At 42.4% G+C, this 24,036-nt stretch overlaps 1 protein-coding gene across 4 annotated transcripts in view; it reads left to right on the forward strand.

Annotated features, from left to right (window-relative positions):
- Positions 1-24,036, forward strand: part of garnl3 (GTPase activating Rap/RanGAP domain like 3) — a 74,077-nt gene that overhangs the window by 26,165 nt on the left and 23,876 nt on the right. For 2 of the 4 annotated variants that reach the window (XM_057350711.1, XM_057350729.1), the window contains exons 2-3: positions 3,950-4,019; positions 19,401-19,475. In XM_057350711.1, the coding sequence (XP_057206694.1) occupies positions 3,950-4,019; positions 19,401-19,475 (145 nt within the window). The other 2 variants (XM_057350718.1, XM_057350738.1) reach the window with 2 other exon arrangements.

The raw sequence follows: 24,036 nt of genomic DNA on the forward strand, positions 1-24,036 counted from the left end.
GCGACTGAGCACGTAATACGCATGCGCGAGACGTCATCGTTTTCAGGAAGTTCCGTCTTGTAGTTTACATGGAAACGAAAATGGCGGCGTGTTCAAAAAGTTTGCGTTTGCAGTCCACTAAAACGTCGTTTCCATGTAAACGGACAACCAAAGCGCATACATTTTTTGCGTTTTCAGTTGAAAACGGTCTCGTGTAAACGGCCTCTTTATGAGGAGCTGTCTGGTTCAACTGCATGATGATATTGGGTAGAGTACAGTGTTAGGTAGCTTTCAGTGTTTCACAGATAGCTGTGTAAATTCCTCAAAAAAGATGTTGACAGTGAAACTAACAGACATGGAAGGAAAATTCTCAGGATTGACTTCAATGAATGCAGACTTTTAAATTACATTCTTGATCCCTTTCTAATTCACTTTGCACCAAATTAAATTAAAAAGAAGTATTCCACCCAATTGGTTAGACACACGCACACACACACACACAGAGAGAGAGAGAGAGAGAGAGAGAGAGAGAGCATGCGGTTAACAAGCTTTTGCTGTCACGAGCAGCGCACGGCCGTGAGGGGGGCTCCAGTCCACAAGAATCTGTTACTTAAATGTTCAGTTACGCTCGAGGTGTGTCCACTGCGTCCATCAGGTGCATTGAGAAAGGGACAGGCAGACGCGCATTAAAGGCAATGAAGCTTTACAGCAGCATGCGCATCTGTAGGGACAATGATGGTTATTAATCCTCTCTGTGAAAGACGAGAATAAGAAAGAGGAGAACTTGGACTGCGGGTGAGAATCCTGTAACATCGCATGGGGCCATGAGCGGTGCAGACTCCGCAACCAACAAACTGTTGAGTTTCAACCAACGGTAAATCCACACACTGAGATATATGTACACATTACATTGCAGAGCACGTATAGTTACCGTTGACGTATATTATGCACGCATATTTACATTTAGATGTTTTAAATCAGGTGTTGTGTTGGGAATACAAATGCTCTAGTCATTGCAGTAATTTAATAACGGGGTTATATGGCTCGTCGCATCTCTTTGAAAATGTGCAACAAGCTGCACCCTCCCAAGAGTGATCAATAAACATAATATATTAGAATAAAATATCGCTTTTATAGAAAATAAAGCATTAATCGGTTTTTTTTACTTATTTTTATTTTTTATAGATTGTAATAATTCTATATAAAGCTTTACTAGATCGAGTGTGATATGATATCCTATTGCTTCAACACCACATTACAGAGGCTTTATTGGAATCCGCATGTCTTGAGTATAGGTACAATGGTTTTATGTTTACTATAGTCGCTATAGTGTTTTATCCTGCTAATACCCACTACGTTGTAGGCTTTCCCACTCTGTGGTATGATGTACTACTATAGTCTGCGGAACAAACGGAAAATCGGTCAATTATTCATGTAAATACCTCTCGGTTCACGGTAGACTGGACAGCGCGCGCCACTTTACAGCGACCGCTGTCATCGTAAATATAAGGTTTTCTTCAAACGTTATGATAGAAGGGAAGATTACCTAAATGTTGATTTAGGGTTTGTTTTCAGGTGGTGTATGAGATGGCGATTGTAATGTGGGAAATCTGACAGTGAAGCAGGTGGTTTTCCTGAACACCGCAGCGCATCCGTGAGGTGTGCTTTGTCGCTCTGTGTTTATTTACACGACAAGATAACGACGCTTCCACACAATGACATGTATTGCCTGTAAACCTGTTGATACAGTCCAACTAATGCAGGTAGTTAGACAAGATATTGCGTTGGCACATCTGCAGTTTCAGTTGATAGAGCATTGTAGTGCTACAATGTACCTTCAGGTTGTTGATTGTTGAGGCATAATTCCTTTGGATTTGCTAACATTAATTCATATGAAGCACAAAGGCAGTGAGTTCTGTTCAGGCAAAAAAAAAAACGCACAAATCAGCCGTTTAAATCTTTCATGCAAAATGGTCAAGTGTTTTCTGTCCTTTGTTGAATCTCTCACTTTCTTTTACCATATTTTAATGTGTTATCACTGATACCATCTGTTATAACTTTTTCACACATAGGCCTATCCTCGAAGGAAAATTCTGGAGCTCTTGCTACAGTGATGGTTTAATTATCTATGTTAATAATGCTGTTGCTTTGGCAAAATGACAAAGTTCTAAAATCTATTTTAGGGATATATTAATGAGTGCAGTATTCTTTGTTGAGATCCAGCAGCTTCAGCTGTAGTTTCTTCTTGCATCATATATCAGAACGTACTAAAGAATGTACCTTGGCATAATTGTAAACCTGATCATTATCACTAAATCATTATAGCTGTTTCATAACATGCTTGATATTAGTAAATAGTAAATAGCGCTCAAAATAATTAAGCCATGCTGTTGCTGTCATTACTATCATAATTACAAACACAGTCATCTGCGGAGCTGTCGTCATCATATTCGTCTTTGTAAGATAACTTCTTCATTTAAATTGGCTTGTGTCATACTGCTGTAAACATGCTGTGACTATACCAACAAAATGAATGACATCTTTCAGTTTATTCTTATTCTTTTTCATAACCATGATGAAAAATCAAGATTTTAAATTCCGCTGTTGATGTACTGTATCAATGAAATAAAACCGGATCATTTGGCGCGTGAGAGGTTTTAATGTCTTCGGCTATTAAGTGTTTTCTTCAGGGTTGTGATTCTAAATTTAACAGAGCAGCTTTCCTCCAGTCTCTTGCCTCAGTAAATTATTTCATCCTTTTTTCCAAATAACAGTGTCTTTAAATGTTTTCAGATATGGTTATTCTGGATGTAATCTCCCAGTGGGTCATTCTGTCAGGATTATGAGGTCATTCATGCACATTTCTCGTATTATGATTTTTAATCTTCTGTTAGCCTAGCTAAAGGTGAGATTTTAGAGGTGTGGTGGTGTGGGGGTTCTGGGAAGCATCATGTGCGAAGCATAGAAGAATATCAATATGTTGAAGAATCTATATTTAAGTTCTGGTAAAGCTACATAAATATTCAAAGAAAGCTTGTGCTCTCATGATCAGACAATTTATAAAATATTGCACAATTTATCACCACATATATTAATGACATGCACTGTCTCTTTTCTGTTGTCATTTATGTAAAGAATTCTTCTGCACTAATGGAAACATAGGCCTCACACTTACATGCACTATACTTACATGAAGAGCAATGGTTATAGAGAAATGTTTGTGAGGTTTAGCACATGGTTTAAACCTTATGCTTAGTTTATTTAGTCATTTTTTATAAACATACTACCATAAAGATGGCATCAAGGCCAACACACAGAGATTAAATACACAAATCTTCTAATTAAACAGGATTTTTAAGTGAAAAAGCTGTTTAGTTCTAAAGATTGTGCATGCTGAATTAGTTGCATCCACATTTACATTGATATTTAAAAGTATTTAAAGCACATTTGCATGTCATTAAAGGAGCAATGTGGTGATTTTAGCAGCATCTAGTGGTCAGGTTGCAAATTGCAACAAATAGCTCACTCCCCCCTTCCTTTCGAAGCACTACGGTGGCTCTCATAGGACAAAGATGTCATCGCGTTTTCGCTTCTTTGCTGAAGGAGTTAACGTATTTGCGAAACGCTCTGCAGAGCAGTTTGTCTGTTTAGGGATGCTGTAGAAACAACATGGCGAATTCCATGTAAGGGGACCCGCAGTGTATGTAGATAGAAATAGCTCATTCTAAGTTAATAAAAACATAACACTTAATAATGTGAGGTCTTTATACACTTCTGAAGACATAGTTATGTATATTAAATTGCATTTCTGTCAATAGATCCTAATACCTAAATACACAGCACCTTTAAGATGTGAGAAGCTCTGCACTATTTCTTGCCTGTAGAATGAACAGATTTGCATCACATGAATTATTATGAGTAGTTAACCTTTGAGAAATTGGTCTGAATGGTTATACGCTCTGTGTTGCAGCTCAGCTTCAGAGGATCTTGGATGCAGGAGAGGAGAGTTCAGCCGGAAACACTATGGATCAGTTGAACTGGTGAGGACTGGTGTATTTTCTTCTATCCCTCTTCTTTTTATTATTTTCTTCTATCCCTCTTCTCCATTTGATTTCCTTCAATACCCTTTCCTATAAATCCATAATCTTTACTTTCTCAGTAAACAGTTTCAGGAGAAATTAGGGCAGAGCTAGGCTCGATGATCTTAAAGGTGGAGTAAGTGATTTCTGATATGCTGGTGAAAATTGAAATCAACACCCAAACAAACAATTGTACAAAAGTATGAATATTTGCTACATGTCTGTTCTGTTTGTGCCTGCTGAGAAAAAGAGTATGTTTGGACATAGTCATGACTGACAATTTGACTATTGGACCGATCTACACAACACAGTAACCCTCTCATTAGCAATGAAATGTGTGTCCGCTCATGATGGGGGAGGAGAGAGTAAGCGTTCATATTTTAAATGCACTGCAATGAAGGCAGGGGTGTGCTTGTTTTCAGGAGGCATATGTTTGTTTGGGTGTCGATTTCAAATATCGATAGCATTTCTCAGAAATGCACCTTTAACGTTACATGTGGGGTAAGGTTAGGCCCCTGTCAGCTCCATCCTGACTTCTGCCGCTATGCACCCTCAATGTGCCAATTTGCCATGTTCACAATAAAGCAGCATTTTAAGCATAGTTGTAACAACTCCACCGTTATCAGCCACACCACCCGCATCAGTGCCTTCTCCCGGCCATTCCCGTTCCCATTTCACCGGACTACTGACATTACGGACTACACTTCACTTCCCATTATGCCTTGCAAGTTGCACCCGATTACCACCATGATTGCACTCACACCTGTACCTCATCCCCAGGACACTATAAATGCCATGTCTTTTGTTGTGTTCTTTGTCGAGTGTAGTTGTATTATGCTTTGCACTAATTAGACCCTTTTGATACCCGTGGACGTTACCTGTCGAATTATACTTACCCGTGGATGTTACCTGTTACCTGGATTGTTTCACCTGTCTTCTGTGCACTTCTTCTCCCTGCAATAAACCAGTCAACTTCAGCTCTCCGTGTGGCATCATCCCTCTGCCTGTAATTGTTATAATAGTACTACAGTACCTACAGACTATGTGATATTGTGTCACCAAGAGCCTATTTATGCATTCCTGTAAAGGCAGTGTTGCTGTTTGAATACTGATGCTATGTTTGTGGTTAGGTCTGTTGTAACAATTTAGACTTGCACCTGTAGAATTTTAAATAGTTGCTGTAGGTCGGAATTTTTATTATTTTTTCATAAATTGTTTCGATTGGCCTTGCTTTACGCCTGTTTGTGGGTTTTGCAAATATGTAACCAATGAAAAGTATTAAAAAGTGACTAAACCTCACCAGTCTGTAAAGCTATAAAAGGGACAGTTCACCCAAAAATGAACTTTCTGTCATCATTTACTCACCTTCGAGCTGTTCCTGTATAAATCTGCATAAATTTCTTTGTTCTGATGAACACAGAGAAAGATATTTGGAACAATGCTTATAACCAAACAGTTCTTGGACCCCATTGACTACCATAGAAGGAAAAATTACTTTATTATTTTTGTGTTCTGTTGAACACAAAAGAAGATATTTTGAAGAATGTAGGACAGCAAACAGTTCTGGGGCACTTTTGACTACCACTGTCATTTTTCCTACTATGGTAGTCAGTCCAAGAACTGTTTGGTTACAAGCATCCAAATATCTTTCTCTGTGTTGAACCAAACAAAGAAATTTATACAGGTTTGGAACAACTAGAGAGTGAGTAATTCATGACAGAATTTTCATGTTTGGATTAACTATCCCTTCAAGTATTTGGACCCTCTCTGCATGTTTGTATATATGATAAAATCTTTCAAAAGGTAGTCCATCCATCTTTTCTCCCCACCCACTTGTCCTCTGCAGATTCACAAGCAAAAAAATAGAAAAATACATTCATAAGGTATCTTTATTATACTGTAGAGCTCACTTTGAAGTCAAAACTCTTATGCTCACAGACTTGATTTAGAGTAAGCGAGGGCCCTCGACTATATGCCATAGTTAAATTAGGATATTTAAGTCGCTTTTATAAAAATTTCTTAGAAAAAAACACATTACTGGTGTGCATATTGAGACAAAACAATGACACTGACATGTTTTAAGATTTGTCAGGGCAAGTTATTTTCAGTCAAGACAGCTCACACATTCATTTAGTCTTAAGCCTTATATGTGAAACTGGGAATTAAATTCTAATTAGTGACTTTAACTTCTCATCCAAGTTTGACCTTTGCAAATGGTTCATTAGGTATTGAATTACTGATATAATTCCAAGTTTTTTGACTGGTGGTTAGACGTGTGCAGCAGTACATTGTGTTTGTATGTGGGCGTGTTTCTTTCAGTGGTGTCTGTCTATCCCAGATAGTTTGACCATGGAGGAACTGGCACAAAACCACACTAGATGCTACTTCCTGTGTGAAACGCGCAGGAGGTTTGTGGGGTGACCTAGTGTCAGATAGAACCATGTCACAATACCACCCGCATTATCATTCTCAGCAGATGGGAATAAGTATGCTTGTAAGAGAGCATGTGCATGTGTTTGTGTATAGCAAGAGCAACTAGTCAAAACTATGGTTAAAAAACAATATTTAAAAACTTTACATTACTTTGAATAAAAATAAATTCGAGAATACAGTCTGCTCTCATAATACTGTGATGTCATGTTTGCATTTTCTTTCAGCTGTGACGTAGAGGTCTAGCTATGAAATTTAACAATGACCAAGCAATAGTAAATAATTAATGATTCATTTTGGAGGTTGGTGTTGGTGTCAGAGGGCCCAAGTTCAAAAGTCATGGTTCGCTACGGGTGTAAACCATGTCTGATTGAGAGCCCAGCAAGCAATTTCGCGCCTAAAAGACATCTAGCCGTCCAAACACAGCCCTGACGTCTAGTCTAAAACAAGGCAAAGTTTGGGCTGTCAGTGAAAATCTAATAGACATCTAACAATAGACCAAGAATAGACTAGTCATCAATTAGACAACTATTGAACGACTACATGTATACGTCAAACTGACAGTGAATATGGGTCTAGGCTAAAACAAGACAATTTGGGCTGTCAGTGAAAATCTAATAGATGTCTAACCATTACCTAAGAATAGACCAATCATCAATTAGACAGCTAATAAACGTGTCAAGCTTTGCGTGGCGGAGAACCCAATTGCAGGCGACAAGGACGTAAGGGGTTAACCAAGAATATATTTATTGAACAAAAACAAAAGTATAAAACAAAATACCCACGATGGGGAAAAAAAACCAAGGAAACAAGATAGCATGAAGCAGACAGGACATAGATTAACTAAGACTGGGTGAACTGAACAATACTAGACAAACGCTAAATAACAGACTTACAAAAACTCGACTTGACTTCAGAGTCTTCACACTGAACACTAGTACGGACAGGAACAAGCACAGGGTACACAGGTACATACACATGCAATCCACGAGCACAGGACAAAGAAACATGAGGGCATTAAATAGGGAAGACAAACGATGGATAATGACACAGGGCAGGTGAGGGTAATCAGACACAGCCGGGAAACAATACAGGAAACGAGAGGGGCGGGGCCAATGATGAGACACTGGAGAGAAAGCATATTATTGTCAAAAGGACAATAATATATTTCTCTCCACACATAACCAAAGGCTTTGCCATGACTCTGCCACAGGACCAAGAAAAACATGACTAAGTGAGGCAGAGCCATGACAAAACGTCTAATATACAGTACATCTACCATCTAATAGAAAACAAAACAATGGCTAAAGAGTTATTTTTATTCATCAAAACAACTTAAAGCTTTTATTAAGAAAAAGAACATTTAACAATTTGGAAAAATACAAAATAAAAACATGAAAGAGACTGAATACAATTTTATAAATACAATACAGTTAAATATGATTGATTATGATAATGACAAAAATATGGAAAATTGTCCAACAACAACTTAAGATAATAGAAAAATATAGAGAATGACCAAATACAATTTTAAACAGCTTAAACCTATTTTAAAATAATAAATTCAATACAAATCAATAGCAAATCAAATTTAACCCTTTTGTTGGTTTACTTATTTTAAAGGACAAGTTCATCTCAAAATCAAAATTGTGTTATTTTTTACTCCCCCACATGGCGTTCAACATGTTTTAAGACCTCCCAGCGTCTTCGGAACACAAATAAAGATATTTTAGTTGACATCTTAGAGATTTCCAGGCCTCCTCATAGACATCATGGTTATAGTTGTTGTCAAGGTCCAGAAAAGTACTAAAGACATCGTTAAATTGGTCCATCCGCTCATAGTGGTTCAAATTTTTTTTTTTGAAGCGATGACAATACTTTATGTGCAAAAAACAAAACAATATAACGACTGTAATCAATATATTCTTCTCTGCCTTGTCAGTCTATGGTGCGCGTTCATGAGAGCACTTCCAATGTGCGAAATGTGAATCGCCCCTAAGTTGGCTACAAATAGCCGATCTGAATACGAGTTAAATCGTGGCTACGCATAGAACATTTTGCTTGTTTTAATCATTATTGACTTTGCTTAAATGATTGAATATCATACATCATACAAGTTATTTTGGCAAAAAGACATGTATCCAAATTTAAGATTATTTTGGCTAGAAGTGGGTTATTAATAGCCGGACTATATCTCGTCTATAGTTAACCGGGACGGTGAAACGATGGCTAGTGTGAGTGTGAGGTATAGATAGAGGGTAGGGGGGAGGTATTTGCATTCATCTTAAATCGCTGTGCAGTACTATGACATGAGGATGAGTAAATGATGAATGAAGAAATTTTATTTTGGGATGACCCGAAGTATTAGTACCTTTAGATTTTAGATTAGATTTAGATTTTAGATTTTTAGATTTTTTTTAGATTTTAGTGTTTGGGAATGTTTGGGAACCTTTAGTGAATGTTGCATAGGGATTATGATTACTAGAATTCAAAACTAAGTATAAGTATGTTTAAAAAAGTTCCACACAGCAACATTAACATATTTAATGCTTTCTACCATTGATCCTTATTGGATTTTACATTTTTAATCTATCCTAATTTTTGTTTCCTTTCTTCCTTTATATCATATTGACTGCTCTTTTTAACCATTCCTTGTTTTTAACATTCTGTTTTTATTTATTATGTCCATTATTCTAGTCCTCTATTTTGTTTGTGTGCGTGCGTGCGTGCGTGCGCGCGTGCGCGTGTGTAAATTTAATACATTATACTGTTAATTGATTTTAATGCAGTTGTCATGCGAAATGGTTGCAGCATTTTACATTTACACCTACACTTGTGTGTTTTGCATAATAGTGTAATTACCATAAAAGGAAAATATCACAATTGACCACCTTCATCAAGGTAGACAGCAATGCATACAAATGACTAAAACTAGCACACACAGGTACTGAAGAATAATGTGTCATAGGAAGAGTTTTCTACAGATTCTTCATGAGCTGCAATCTGAGAACTAAATGCCTGAGAGATGCTCATTTAAGATGTAACTTCTATATGTTTCAGTTTGCTGCTGTAAGTGCATTAGCTCTTGGGCTCCTGTTGGTGCTTTTATGACCTCTGAGTGCAAAGTGTGTCTACTGTAAGTGCATAAGAATGCAATGTGTGTCTGTGTGTGGTGTTTGAGTTAAAAGCTTCCCCAGTGCTCTCTGATCTCTTCTTAGCGTATGATGGCCTAATGTGAACAACTGTTCAGATGCTGACAAGCCATTTCTAGCAGTAGATAGAAACCACCTCAAAATTCCCAAACACAATTCTTCGGTTTGGAAGTTATTTTAGCAACATGATGTGTGTCTCATATTTTCTGTTTGTGTGTAGGAAATGACTCATTCTATTGAGTCGGTTCTGACTCAGGAGTCGTCTATATTAGTTTGCAGTTCAGTCTGAATCATTGAGACAGTTCAATCTCGCCCTGACTGGTAAATGGTAAGGCGATAGCCAACATTTAAGATCTTTATGTGCTGGTTGTAAACAACTTTATTGCAGTTAAAGACATCTTCCAAACAAACTAATAAAACTAGGGCTGTCAAGTGATTAATCACAATTAATTGCATGCAGAATAAAAGTTTGTGCGTACTGTGCACTTATTTTGTATTTATAAACACATATACATACATGTATGCATATTTAGGAAATAGTTGAATGTATTTATTTATATTTACCAATCATTTAAATTATATACAAATGTTTACTTATTTTTATATTTAATATATATTTTTAAAAATATATGTATGTGTGTGTGTTTGTTTTTATAAATACAAAATAAATATGCACAGTACACAGACATATATTATGAAAACACAAACTTTTATTCTGGATTAATCGCTTGACAGCCCTAACTAAACAACTGTACCAAAAGTTTGTTTCAAAGTGCTTCACATAGAAATTATTTATAAAAGAGACAAAAAGGAAATAAAATCACAGTAAAACAACTTTATGTTAATCATTTAAAATCATAAAATAAGTGTTACGATCTCCGCCTGTTCCCCGGTATGTTTACATAGCCTAAATATCACTTTATTTTATGAAACCTTGCTACGGATATGGAATAACCGTTTTATAAAAGCAATAAGCCCTAAGAAGCAGTGGGTTACAGTGCATTTTATATCAGCTAAGGGCGTTGTGGCACGACGCGAACTCTACTTCTGGAATACCTTGTATTTCTAAGTGGTCCACCATCTCATCATCTTTCCTGACTTCTGCAACTCAAAAGGCCTCTTAGTATCGTCATCATCATCCATCATATGCTGCATATGTGCCTGTCTGTTCCATTTAAACATACCTACTGCCGTGACCCATTTGACCTATATTACCTATGCAAGCCATTGTGTTCTCATAAGATGTTGTAAAGAAGTGTTTAAAGAGAATAAGACTGAAGGAAAGTGAGGCCTAGGAATCCCATTTAAAAAAATGAGTATAGCTTTTGAATGATAGAATTTCTGGCTGTTCTGAAATTTTGAGTAATGCTGCATGATGATACATACTGTACACAGCATGCTGCATCTTCAGTCTTATTATAATCATTTCATTCTGATTAAACCCCAATGCCTTTGTGTTGTAATGAGCCAGGGCCACCCCACACACATATGCTGAGCACAGGGAGGGTTGGCCGCAGAGAGACTGCGGTGTGTAAAATTAGCATGTTGAGCTCAATGAAACATGCTGCTTGCTGCTCTATCAAATGTGTGACTCACTCACACTGCATCCAATGTCGTGGGTGGGTCACTTTCACAAGACCTTTTTAAGGGATACAGGACGTGTGTCGTTATTTACAGTGTAGCAAAATTAGAATAAATTGTTCATTAATAAATTATCTTAAGGTTAGTTGTACTCTGTTGTGTGTGTTTTGTGGGTAAAGTATGTATTTCTGTATTAGTTTACTTCTGTCTGCTGTATGTGTGGGTGTAAGTTTCCTTCCATCTCAACTTATTTATGCATTTTAATGTGATCAATTCAGGAGTGTGGATATTGTGTATATGTTCATAATGTAAAAGAGAAAGAACAGTGAGATGGATGCATCTTTCTCTTTCTAAAACAGACAAGATATGAGCCAGTCTTGTTATGAGCCTTTTTTTACAATTGTGGACCACCTAAAATGACCTCATTGGTTTGAAGTTTCATTATGTTTCCAAATTTGTTTGCCTACACAGACACCCACAGGAACATATAAAATGTCACTTTTGATTTCACTCCTACAATGCTGCCCTTTGACCTTTTCAGTAAAGATCCACCACTCACCAAAGGGCCACTTGAGGCAGCTCCTCTGGCATTTATCTAAAGCTCTTTGTGTGAATTTATGCAGGTGTATGTGTGTGTGTTGTCACAAAGAGGTATGATTTCTCATGGACTGGCATTTTACTTGGAATTTATTTTAGGATGTGTGTTTTTTAATTACCGTAGTAAAGTAATGCAAAACTTGCAATGATTCATTCTCTTCCTCGCCTTCCATAAATTGAAACGGCTCTTGTGTTATTTTTATGGTAATTTTGTGCAATGGTCTCCTTGTACAATGAAACTGTTCTGTGTTTCACAATTCATTCAAAGCGCTGTTGCACAGTGTAGGCTGGTTTAGATTATGGAAATGTTTCCTTTTGTTTCTCTTTCAGATTCACATGCTTTGCTTCCTCCATTTATGACCCCCTCCCATATCCTTTTCTCAACTTTTTCCCCTCTTTCTCTCTCTCTCTCTCTCTCTCCCTTCTCACTCACTTATTGTCTGAGGCATGAGAATGCACACTCTGAATAGATCTGCTTTATATCCCCAGTCACAATACAACTGACTTTCTCTCCCACTCTTCTCCGTCTCTAAGTTTTAGTGTAGACCATCTTCAATTCAATTCAATTTTATTTATATAGCGCTTTTCACAATGTGCATTGTTCCAAAGCAGCTTTACAGGAGCAAATTAGAAAAACACAGAAAGGTAAAACACAGCACAGTGCATGGTGTTTATAGACCAAGCAAGATCATTATAATAAATAATATCTAATAAATAAATGAATAAATAAATAAATAAATGCAGTCTCCCGGTGAGCAAGCCAACACTGCACTGCTCTGCTGTGGCGAGGAACCCAAACTCCAATGCTGAATAATGGAGAAAAAAAAACCTCGGGAGAAACCAGGCTCAGCCGGGAGGGCCAGATCTCCTCTGACGTGTCATAGCTGCACTCAGTGACCCCGACCAAAGCCACCGAGCAACGTCCACGAAGAACAGGGAGAGCCCACGAGCCGCGACCCAGGAAGCCCCACCCGCCGAAACCGTGCAGGTCCAACCCGGTCCCATTCCGCGATCAACAACAGACAACAGAGGAACAACCAGGGAAAAGTAGTAATGGCATAATTAACTTTATTCCTCTGTTGTCCGACATCGACCACAAAACAAGACCAACCAGACCAGACCCACACAGTCCCAACAAATGAAACGCCCCGAACCACAACCAACAAGCCCCCCCACTCCCTACAACACCCACCCAGCTACCTCCAATCAAAGTCACTGAGTGCAGCCATAACTTCAAACTGCTGTCGTGTGATGTAAGTTTAGCATTAAATACCAAGTATTGTAAATTTAGCATTTATGTGACAGGTAGTCCGTCTTTGCTCTCGGCTGGGGATGGAATTGTCTGAGCTGGGCCGGCCAGATGGTCGCCTTTTTCTTGGGTGGTGATGGAATTGCCTTGGATGGAGCTGGATGGTCAGTCAGTCCGCAGGCTCTCGCAGGAGGATGGCACGGGATTTTCCGATGTAGCTGGCGTAATCTCTAGTTGTGGATGGGCATATGACGTTCATCTGGGCCTGGCGGAATCTCTCCCTACCTCGGGATGGGCATCCCGAGGCGAGGGCAGAAACAGAAAGAGAATAATTAGCGTAGCTGCTGTTCATTAGCTATGTATTAGTGAATGCTTGGCTGAAAAGATGTGTCTTTAATCTAGATTTAAATTGGGAGAGTGTGTCTGACCCTCGAATAGTATCGGGGAGGCTATTCCAGAGTTTAGGTGCTACGTATGAGAAAGCTCTACCCCCTTTGGTGGATTTAGTTATTCTAGGTGTTATCAAAAGTCTGGAGTTTTGAGATCTTAGAGAGCGTGATGGGTTGTAGTGTGGTAGAAGCTCTGTTATGTAGGTAGGGGCTAAACCGTTTAAGGCTTTATAAGTAATTAAAAGAACTTTAAAGTCAATACGATACTTAATGGGTAACCAGTGAAGGGTTGATAACATTGGGGTTATGTGATCGTATTTTCTGGACCTGGTTAGAACTCTGGCAGCTGCATTCTGAACTAACTGTAGTTTGTTTATTGATGCTGCAGGACAACCACTAAGCAGTGCATTACAGTAGTCAAGTCTTGAGGTCACAAATGCATGAATAAGCTTCTCTGCATCAGCCACACATAAAATATTTCGCAATTTGGCAACATTTCTAAGGTGGAAGAAGGCTGTTTTTGTGACATTTGAGATGTGATTTTTAAATGACAGGTTGCTGTCTAATATAACGCCAAGGTCTTTAACTGTATTTGTTGGAGTAACAGTGCAGCCTTCAATTTGCAGGTCATAATCCGAAATATTCTGCTCACGTGTCTTTGGTCCGATAAGTAATATTTCTGTTTTATTAGAATTTAAAAGAAGGAAATTACAAGTCATCCAATGCTTTATATCGTCGATGCACTCTGCCAATTTGGATAGTTGGAAGGAATCATCTGGTCTTGATGAGATATATAGCTGAGTATCATCTGCATAACAGTGGAAGCTAATTCCATGTTTTCTAATAATGTTTCCAAGGGGCAGCATGTATATGGAGAATAGCAAGGGTCCTAAAACCGATCCCTGAGGTAATCCATAATTTACTTGCGTTAGATTTGATGATTCCCCATTTAAATGGACAAATTGATGTCTGTCTGATAAGTAAGATCTGAACCATTGTAGTGCCTGTCCCTGAATACCGGTATAATTGTGTAAGCGATCTAGAAGTATTTTATGGTCTACAGTATCGAACGCAGCACTAAGGTCGAGCAGGACTAGGAGTGAGATGTTACCTTTATCTGATGCTATAAGCAGGTCGTTTGTAATTTTAACGAGCGCAGTTTCAGTACTATGATGCGGTCTAAAGCCTGACTGGAATTTTTCGTGTATGTCATTATTTTGTAAGAAAGAGCACAACTGAGTGGACACTACTTTTTCTAGTATTTTAGACAGGAAAGGGAGATTTGAAATCGGTCTATAGTTTCCTAGTTCATTGGGGTCTAAGTTTGGTTTCTTGATAAGAGGCTTAATGACGGCCAGTTTAAAGGCTCCTGGGACATGGCCTAGATTAATTGACGAGTTGATAATGTTATAAATGGGCTCAATTGCAACGGGTAATAACTCTTTTAATAATTTAGTTGGTATGGGGTCTAATAAGCAAGTTGTAGGTTTAGATGTTGCAATAAGTTTAATTAAATCTTCCTGTTTTATAGGTGAAAAACACTGTAGCCTTTCTTTTGGGGCGATGGTTGGTACTAATTTATAGGACAGACTTGGAGGTTGAGATTTTACTATTTTGTCTCGTATGTTTTCGATTTTCTCTGTAAAAAAGTTCATGAAATCATTGCTACCAAGGTGCGGCGGAATACCCAGGTCAGGTGAAGTCTGTTTATTTGTTAGTTTAGCAACTGTACTAAATAAAAACCTTGGATTGTTTTTGTTAGTTTCTATGAGGTTACGGAGGTGCTCAGCCTTTGCTGCTTTTAGTGCCTTTTTATAACAGTTTGCACTCTCTTTCCACGCAATTTTAAAGACCTCTAATTGGGTTTGTTTCCATTTGCGCTCCAGTTTACGTGTTTCTCTTTTAAGGGCGCGAGTGGTGCTATTGTACCATGGTGCTGCGTTTTTCTCATTAATCTTTTTTGACTTCATAGGTGCGACAGCTTCTAATGTATTAGAGAAAATAGTACCCAATTTGCTGGTCATGTCATCGAGCGATTCTGTATTTATTGGTATGGTTATTAAAGGAGTCAGATCTGGCAAGCTCTTTGCGAAACTATCTTTAGAAGTTGAGGTAATTGTTCTACCCTGTCGATAACTAGTTAAACGGCTGATTTCTGCAGTGCTCAGTGTACATGTTATAAGATAGTGATCAGTGACATCGTCGCTTTGAGGTATAATATCTATATTGGTTAGATCGGCTCCGTGAGATATAATCAAGTCTAGTGTATGATTAAATCGATGAGTGGGTCTATTGATGTGTTGTGTTACTCCAAAAGAGTGTAATAGCTCTGTAAACGCCACTGCTAATGCATTTGACTATTTGGAAAAGGCCAATGAAATTGGCGAATGAAATTTGCATGCCGGATTCCGCCCCGGATATCCAGGTATAAAAGGAAGACAGTGTTCTCATTCATTCACCTTTTGGGCTGAGGAGCCTCAGTGCATCCCTCGACCACTGCGGTGGGCGGCCAGCGTTGTGGCATGAAGGACACAACGTCTCGTTCCCTCCATCAGGGAACTGAGGTTACATACGTAACCAAGACGTTCCTTTTCTGTCGGTCTCTCGACGTTGTGTCGAACCGACAGATGGGGTTCCTCTGGAAAACGCCACGGCACTGTGCCGCGTCACAATCTCTAGCGAGGTGACGCTGACTGACCTAGGCATGTCAGACGTGAGCACCATCACGAAATTTGTGACCATCCAGTGGAGAGGTAGGGGGGCCCCAGAGCTTTTACCAAAAAGGTGGGAAGCCCCCTACCACCGGCCGTCACAGGCGGAGGCCTTGTTTCTCTAACAGTGAGAAGCCGCCCGACACCGTAAGGGCCACTGGGTAAGCGTTATTTCCTCAATGAGGAAATGCGCTACAGAGACCACTTCCTGCCGTAGGGAGGAGATTAGTGGAGACACCAACATGGTCTCGCCATCAAAGGAGAACTCATGTGAAAATAAGCGGACTGAAGGAGTTAACCACAAGGTGGAAGTCTACCTAGGGAGGTCATGGGTTGCCGAGGTGGGAACCACTCATGAGAATACATCAGACGGAACCACCCAGTGGGGGGGTTACCACGTCTGGAGCACTAGGTCCGGTTAGAGCTATGTGGTAGGTAACTCAGCTGGTACCTGGCCTAGGGGGCAAGACTGCTCTGCCCAGCCCGGCCCCCAGGAAGGTGCTTAGTGATGGATGGAATGTCTGTTCTTCACCCGGTGAGGGGAGGAAGGGAGGTGGAAATAGCACACTGACCCACCTAGAGGGAAGGGGGAAGGTGCTTTCGCAGGCGTACGCCCTACCGGCCGCCGTCTCTTACCTGTTGCCCTGCAAGACACGGGCTGACACCGGTTCCATGCGGAGGCTGTAGAACCTCGCGAAGGTGTTGGGCATAGCCCAACCCGCAGCTCTGCATATGTCTGCCAGAGAGGCGCCCTGACCCAGTGCCCACGAGGAGGCTACACCCCGGGTGGAGTGTGCCCTCACTACCAACGGGCACGGGCGATCTTGAGACCGGTACGCCATTGCAACGGCATCCACGATCCAGTGCGCCAGTCTCTGTTTGGAGACAGCCCTCCCCTTCTGCTGACCTCCAAAACAGACAAAGGGCTGCTCAGAGCTTCTGAAGCTCGGTCCAAGTAGAGGCGCAATGCGCGTACTGGACACAACACGGATGGGGTTGGGTCTTCCTCCCCGGTGGGGAGCACCTGCAAGTTCACCACCTGGTCCCGAAAAGGAATGGTGGGAACTTTGGGCAGGTAGCCGGGCCGTGGTCTCAGGATCACGTGAGATTCTACAGGCCTGAATTCTAGGAACTCTGTGGACACAGAGAATGCTTGTAGGTCCCCTACCCTCTTGATGGAGGCGAGCACCATCGGGAGAGCCGTCTTCATCGTAAGATGAGAAAGAGCGGCATCTCCCAGGGGCTCGAAAGGGGGCCTCTGGAGGCCCGCCAGGACCACTTCAAGGTCCCAAGAGGTCCCTTCTCACGCCCTTCAGGAACCTAATGACCAGGTCGTGCTGTCCTAGAGACTTGCCAGCAACTGGTTTGTGATGTGCGGCGATGGCGGCTACATACACTTTCAGTGTGTAAGGGGAGAGATTTCTCTCAAGTCTCTCTTGTAGGAAGGACAGCACGTTCCCGATCGAGCCTCTCTGTGGGTCTTCTCCTCTCCTCCTTCTCCTCCTTCTACCACGATGGCCCGTTCCACCTGGGGGATGTCGACATAGCCCCTGGCTTCCCCACGATTGAGGGAAGTGAGGGCGACAGAGCTAGTCTGACGGAAACGAGCCAAAAAGGGGGCGTTCCACGTCTTACTAAGCTCCTCATGCACTTCCGGAAAAAATGGGACCGGGGTTGGGAGCAGCTTGGAGTCCCACCCATACCCGAGGTACCACGTATCCAGCCGCCAGCATTGGGGGAGAGGCAGTGAAGTGCACTGCAGCCCAATGCTCGCGGCGGCCCGGGAAAGCATGGTTGACATCTCGACGTCCACCTCTTCCTGGGCTCGACCCCCCGAGGGAGGGAGCTCAGAGGAATTGTCGGGATCGGATGCCAAAAGGTCGCCCTCCAATGCTGCAAGCGACATCTCATCGTCGTCACGTACTTCCGAGTACGTGGCGGAGGAACAAGACGGGGTAGGACCGTCTCCTGGGGGACGGTCAGATGAGCGAGATGGGGCGTGAGCGGTCCGCGTGCCTGTGGCTGACGGTTTGCCGGTCACAGAGATCCCCATATCACGGCAGGGCCGTAGCCACTGCGGTCCGAGGACGGGAAGCTGACAAGGTGGCGGCTGCTTCCAAAAAGAACACAGCTACCCATGACCGCAACGTCTGAATCGCCATCCGCCCGCAGTGCGGGCAGGACGTATCCACAAAGGCTGCCTCAGCGTGCCGGAGACCCAAACACTTGAGGCAGATATCGTGTCCATCCCCCTCCTCGATGAGTGCGTTGCACCCACGAGAACAGCGCATGCTGCGCTGGAGAAATTTGCTCTTTTAGATAAAAAAGAAAAAACTCGAACACCTCCAGAGCTGCCGAGACGCCCAGGGGAAGTCGCTGCAAGAAGGGACAGTCCGCTGCACCACGTCGTAAGGATCCAGCAGTGTAGACGATCAATGTAGATCAGAGAGAAGATCATAAGATCGAAGGCTCCGTAGAACAAAAGGTGAATGAATGAGCACGTCATCTTCCTTTTATACCCAGATATCCGGGGCGGAGTCCGGCATGCAAATTTCATTCGCCAATTTCATTGGCCTTTTCCAAATAGTCAGAATATGATAGGTTCTCAAGACAAACCCCATCTGTCGGTTCGACACAACGTCGAGAGACCGACAGAAAGGGAACAAGGTGACTAAAGAAAAAGGAAATGGGAGAGCCTCTGTGTTCTGTTCCCTAGCAACCAACATTGTTCCACCTGGGGGGATGTTGCAATTTTACTGCAAACACGAGATTACATCATTTTAGGTGCAAGTGATTCCTCCCCACACACACACATTGGTGCAGATAGACTTCTCTGACAGATTCCTTTTGATATGGTGTCAGTTGGAAAACAAATAGTCATGTGTACACACAAAGATCAAGTGATCAATTGTACTAACAGATCCTTACACAGATCTATTTTATAGTGACCTATCCGTTTTTAATAATAATTGAAATAGTTTGTATAACTATAATTATAAGCCACTGTCTTTAACTATTGCATCACAGTAAGCTGCACACTTACTATGTAAATGCACATCTTCCGTTGGAATCTGTCTTGCAAATATGTGTAAACATTGAAAACAGAACTACATAACACACACATAAACAGACATGTATGACTAGTTATCTAAGTTATGTATGTTTTATATTTCATCTCATCCTGATGATGCAGAAATGTCTGCCGTTCATCGTGTATATGTGCTTCTTTTCAGCTCATCTCCAGTGATGCAGATGGGGCCATACAGAGAGCCGGTAGATTCAGGGTGGAGAATGGTTCAATAGATGAGGTGAGATACCCACGCACATACCATATGCATATCAGAAAATGTTAGCACAAATGTAGTAAAACTGACTAATGATATCAACAGGTTTGTAGTCATTATAATTATCTCGGTATGAAAACCTTGTTGTATTGTGTTAGTTTGGCAATTATTACGTTTGGGTCATTACCACAGCATGTATTTGATATTCATTTGAAATTCGTACATGTATATAATTATGGTTATGCAAAGTCAACTTGGGTTCTCTTTCATCATCTCGAGTTCGAGATCCACCTATGGGAAGGGCATCCATACCAGACCTCTGCAGAAGCATCCAATTGCACCAAGTCTGGCTAGACAGACAGAAGCGTGCAGCCAATGTCAGGTAAGGCCCCACCCCCTTACCTGAGAGCATCTAAGGTCTGCCTGCGCTGCTGTTCTCTACTTGACATTCGCTTCTCGCGATCTCTGCATGGACACAGTTCGGTTGGATATTCACTGCTCACTGCGTGTCTTCAGGAGGACATATCGTCTGATCAGCCTCCGCCAGATGTGACAGTCGTCTATTCAGCCAGGTTAGCTATGTCTGCATCCTGAGCCGCCCACGCTCGTGTAAATTTCTCACTTGCTCCCCTTCCACGGCTGCCCGCCACAGATTTTTCCAAGTTTCTCGCAAATATGTAGCTCTCTAAATCTGCCGCTACTCCCAGGAATAGCACATCACGGGATGCGTGTGGGGCTCTTATCGCCGCTAAGGACTCTCATGAGTTCTGTGTGGTCTGCTTGGGCCTCAAGCATGCAGAAGAGGCTTTGGAGAACCCGGATCATTGCAGCCATTGCCTTGTGCTGCCTAAAAAGCTCATACGGTGGTGTCTCAAAGTTGCTGCGACCCAGCGTGTCGATCACTGCCTTTCTGGACACGGTGATGGCGACATCACTTAATTGGGCTGACTTGCCTAATCCTGCGTTCCCCGGATAGAATATCTTCGCATCATTGATTCCGCAACCAGGAGAAGGATGTGTACGATGGGACAGTGCTGGGACCCGAGGAAACAGCTCTTCCCCGTCCTTCCAGTGTGCGCGAAGCACATGAGGCACTACTGGAGTGACCCGCTGAATCTTGTGGGTCTTGAGGTGAAAGATATGGCGACTCTCGACATGGGTGATCCCCCTGCTGTCCAGCGCCAGGCAACATAACCCTGTCCATGGCGGACTGCTCGCTCCACCGAAGCCGGTCTTGCCCAGCAAAATGGACCACTTTTCTGCCTCAGTTCATCAGGACGCTTTTAAGTCATGTGCCTTGGCTGTCAGGGCTCTAAATGATTCGTCCCTTCTCTCCGCTTAACAGGCGGAAATTCTGGACAACTTGGGGCAGCAGCTGGACAAAGGATCCCCCTCGTCAACCATGTGGAAGGAGATCCTTAAGGTCAACAACCTCGTCCTCAGTAATGCTCGTCAGGCTGTCCAAGCTTGCGGGCGCTCCATGGCGCTTTCTGTGGTGGGGGAGCACGCGCTTTGGCTTAACCTGTCGGGACTTTCGGGCTCTCACTCAGCCCTCTGACTTTTTGTCTGTGTGCGGAGGCGGGCTTGGCTCTGCTGAGAATGTCAGGTCTGCAGATTTTGACATACATAGACGATTGGTTCATCGTAGCCGAGTTGAAAGAAAGAGTGCTGCAGGACACCTGCCATGTGTTTACTCCCATCACATCCCTCGTGTTCAGGGTGAATGTGAACAAAAGCAAGTTTACACCCAGTCAGAGTGTGATTTTCCTTGGCTTGGAGCTGAACTCGGTCTCCATGCGAGCACGTCTCTCCCAGGAGCGCGTTCTCTCTCTAATGAGCTGTGTATTGAAGTTCAGAGAGGGGACATGCCTCAGATTGCAGGGTCTAATGGCTTCAACTATCAAGGTTTTGCCACTGGGACTCCTGAGAATGAGAGCATTCATGAAATGAGTTTGTCACTACATTTCAGCCCGTTACGCGATCTCTGTCGTAGGGATGCAGACTTTTATGCACAGGGAACCCGTTTGGGGACGGTAGTGATGCGGAAAGTCATGACGACAGATGCATCCTCAACAGGCTGGGGTGCAACCCAGGAGGGCAGAATGGTGAACGAACTACGTTCTACCTAGACTATGTTCAGCACACATAAATTATTTAGAGCTCCTGACCATATGGAAAACTCTGAATTATTTTCTGCCTCGCCTGCAAGGACATCATGTGCTCGTACGCCACGACAATACTACAGCTGTGGCATATATCAAATGCAAGGGCAGTTTGCGCTCATCAAAACTTCACGCTCTAGCTCACAAGCTTTTGGTGTGGAGCGTGCGGTTTTTCCTGTCGTTACGCACGACTCGTATTCCAGGCATTCTGAACAGAGGCGCAGACCTTCTATCGAGGGGGAACCCACTCTACGGAGATTGGCGCCTACACCCTCAGATAGTGAGCATGATATGAAGGAGATTCGGACAGGCTGCCGTAGATCTATTCTCCTCGCACGAAAACACCCATTGTCCTATATTCTTCTCGCTAAAGGACTAGGACGCGCCCCTCGGGGTGGATGCACTGGCCCACTCATGACCCAAGGTGCTGCTGTATGCCTTTCCTCCTCTGTGCCTGATAATTCCCACACTGGCCAGAGTGACAGAGAAGGGCCTGTCTCTCCTTCTAATAGCTCCCGGATGGCCCAAAGCACTGTGGCTGGCAGAGATAATCCCTCTGTTTTTTGCCCAGCCGTGGCGCCTCCCCCTCTGCACAGACCTATTGTCTTTGTTCACGGGAGTGTCACTGCAGCACATCTGCTCTGCTGCCAGCTGAGCTTCTCCAAGTACGTTTGTGCGTTACTACTGATTGGATGTCACCAAAACCTCAGTAGCACATTCTGTTTTAGGAGTGGGGTCTTCATAGCCCCTCCTTGTTACATTCCTTTACCTTTTGTTTACACATTGTAATAAGGAACTAAGGTTGAATGGGCCGTCCTGCCATGCACATTCATGTCACCAAGCATGCATTCACATTCCTGCCTGAATGTTATATGTTGCTGGGTTAATTACATGCGTGTGCCTCATACATGTTTCCTGTCCTGCATGCGCACGGCAGCTATGTGTGTGCATCAGGGTTACCAGGAGCATGATTTTGGGACGTGTCGAGCACCGCTCCCTTGGGGGTGACCGTCTTTTTCTGGCTCACAGAACCTCACTGTGAGTGTATTGGGCAATCGGGGAGCTGTCCATGTCTCTCCCATAGGTGGATCTTGAACACGAGATGATGAAAGAGAACAATAGGTTACTCGTGTAACCCCGGTTCTCTGAAACATCGAGTGGAGAGATCCACCAGCTTTGCCCCGCTTGCTGCACAAGAAGCGAATATATTTACTAGAGAACAGCAGCGCAGGCAGACCTTATATGTTCTCAGGTAAGGGAGTGGGTCTTTACCTGGCATTGGCTGCGCGCTTCTGTCTGTCTAGCCACACTTGGTGCAATTGGATGCTTCTGCAGAGGTCAGGTACGGATGCCCTTCCCATAGGTGGATCTCTCCACTCTATGTTTCAGAGAACCGGGGTTACGAGGGTAACCTATTGTTTTCACGATTGACTTTTACTGTTCCAATATGCTGGACGACTTGTGTTCAGCAGTCCTTCCACTTGTTATGTCGTAAAGTAAGGAATCCTGTTTCGGGGTCCAAGCCTCCACTCATTTCAATGGAGGATAATATTTAAACAGCCTTTTGAGCACTGTGCATTGATATCACACATTTAATGGAAACGTTTATAAACTCACAGTGTACACTACAGTCTCCTGACTCATGGAATCTCTGATATCAATATTTTATTAATTTGTAAACAAAGAGTTGTAGCGTGGCAATTTGTGATTTCGTTATCGTATATAAGAATTTAAAGGTCTACCTGTTACATGTGTGTGAGAGAGTATGTAGTATATGTGCTGAATTATAAAAAATATAGACGTATTATGAAATTTGTTAGGCTAGAGGTTAAACTGTTGATGAAGTTCTTATGGCAAAAGAGCGATTCGTCAAGGTTTTGAACACTTTCAAATGCACAATACTGATGGCTTTGGGTTAAAGTCAGCGCAGCAGTGCAGGCACAGGGGTGATAAAATGTGAAAGTGAAAAGTGAAAGTGACCTATTAGTCAGATATGGTGACCCATACCCAAAATGTGACCTCTGATTTTAACCCATCCAGGGAGTAGTGAACACACGCACAGCAAGTCGTGAACACACGTACACCCGGAGCAGTGGGCATCACTGCAGCGCCCGGGGAGCAAGTAGGGGTAAGGTGCCTTGCTCAAGGGCACCTCAGTTGTTACCTGACGGCCTGGGAATCGAACCGGCAACCTTCTGATCACGAGTCCGACTCTCTAGAGAAATTAAGGGAAGTGGGAGGACGGAGGAAAAAATAGAGAGAACACATTTATTCATCTTCTGGCAGTGAGTAACAAACCAAAACTGCATGTCTGGAGGTGTTTCAATGAAACACACATGTATCAGTAGAAACGGGAATCGAAGCCAAGTGATTCAATCAGTCCCCAATGTTCCTGTTTTCCTGTCCTCTCTCCATCCACTTGT

Source organism: Triplophysa rosa, linkage group LG2 (assembly GCF_024868665.1).
Source record: "Triplophysa rosa linkage group LG2, Trosa_1v2, whole genome shotgun sequence".
Classification (NCBI taxonomy): Eukaryota; Metazoa; Chordata; class Actinopteri; order Cypriniformes; family Nemacheilidae; genus Triplophysa; species Triplophysa rosa.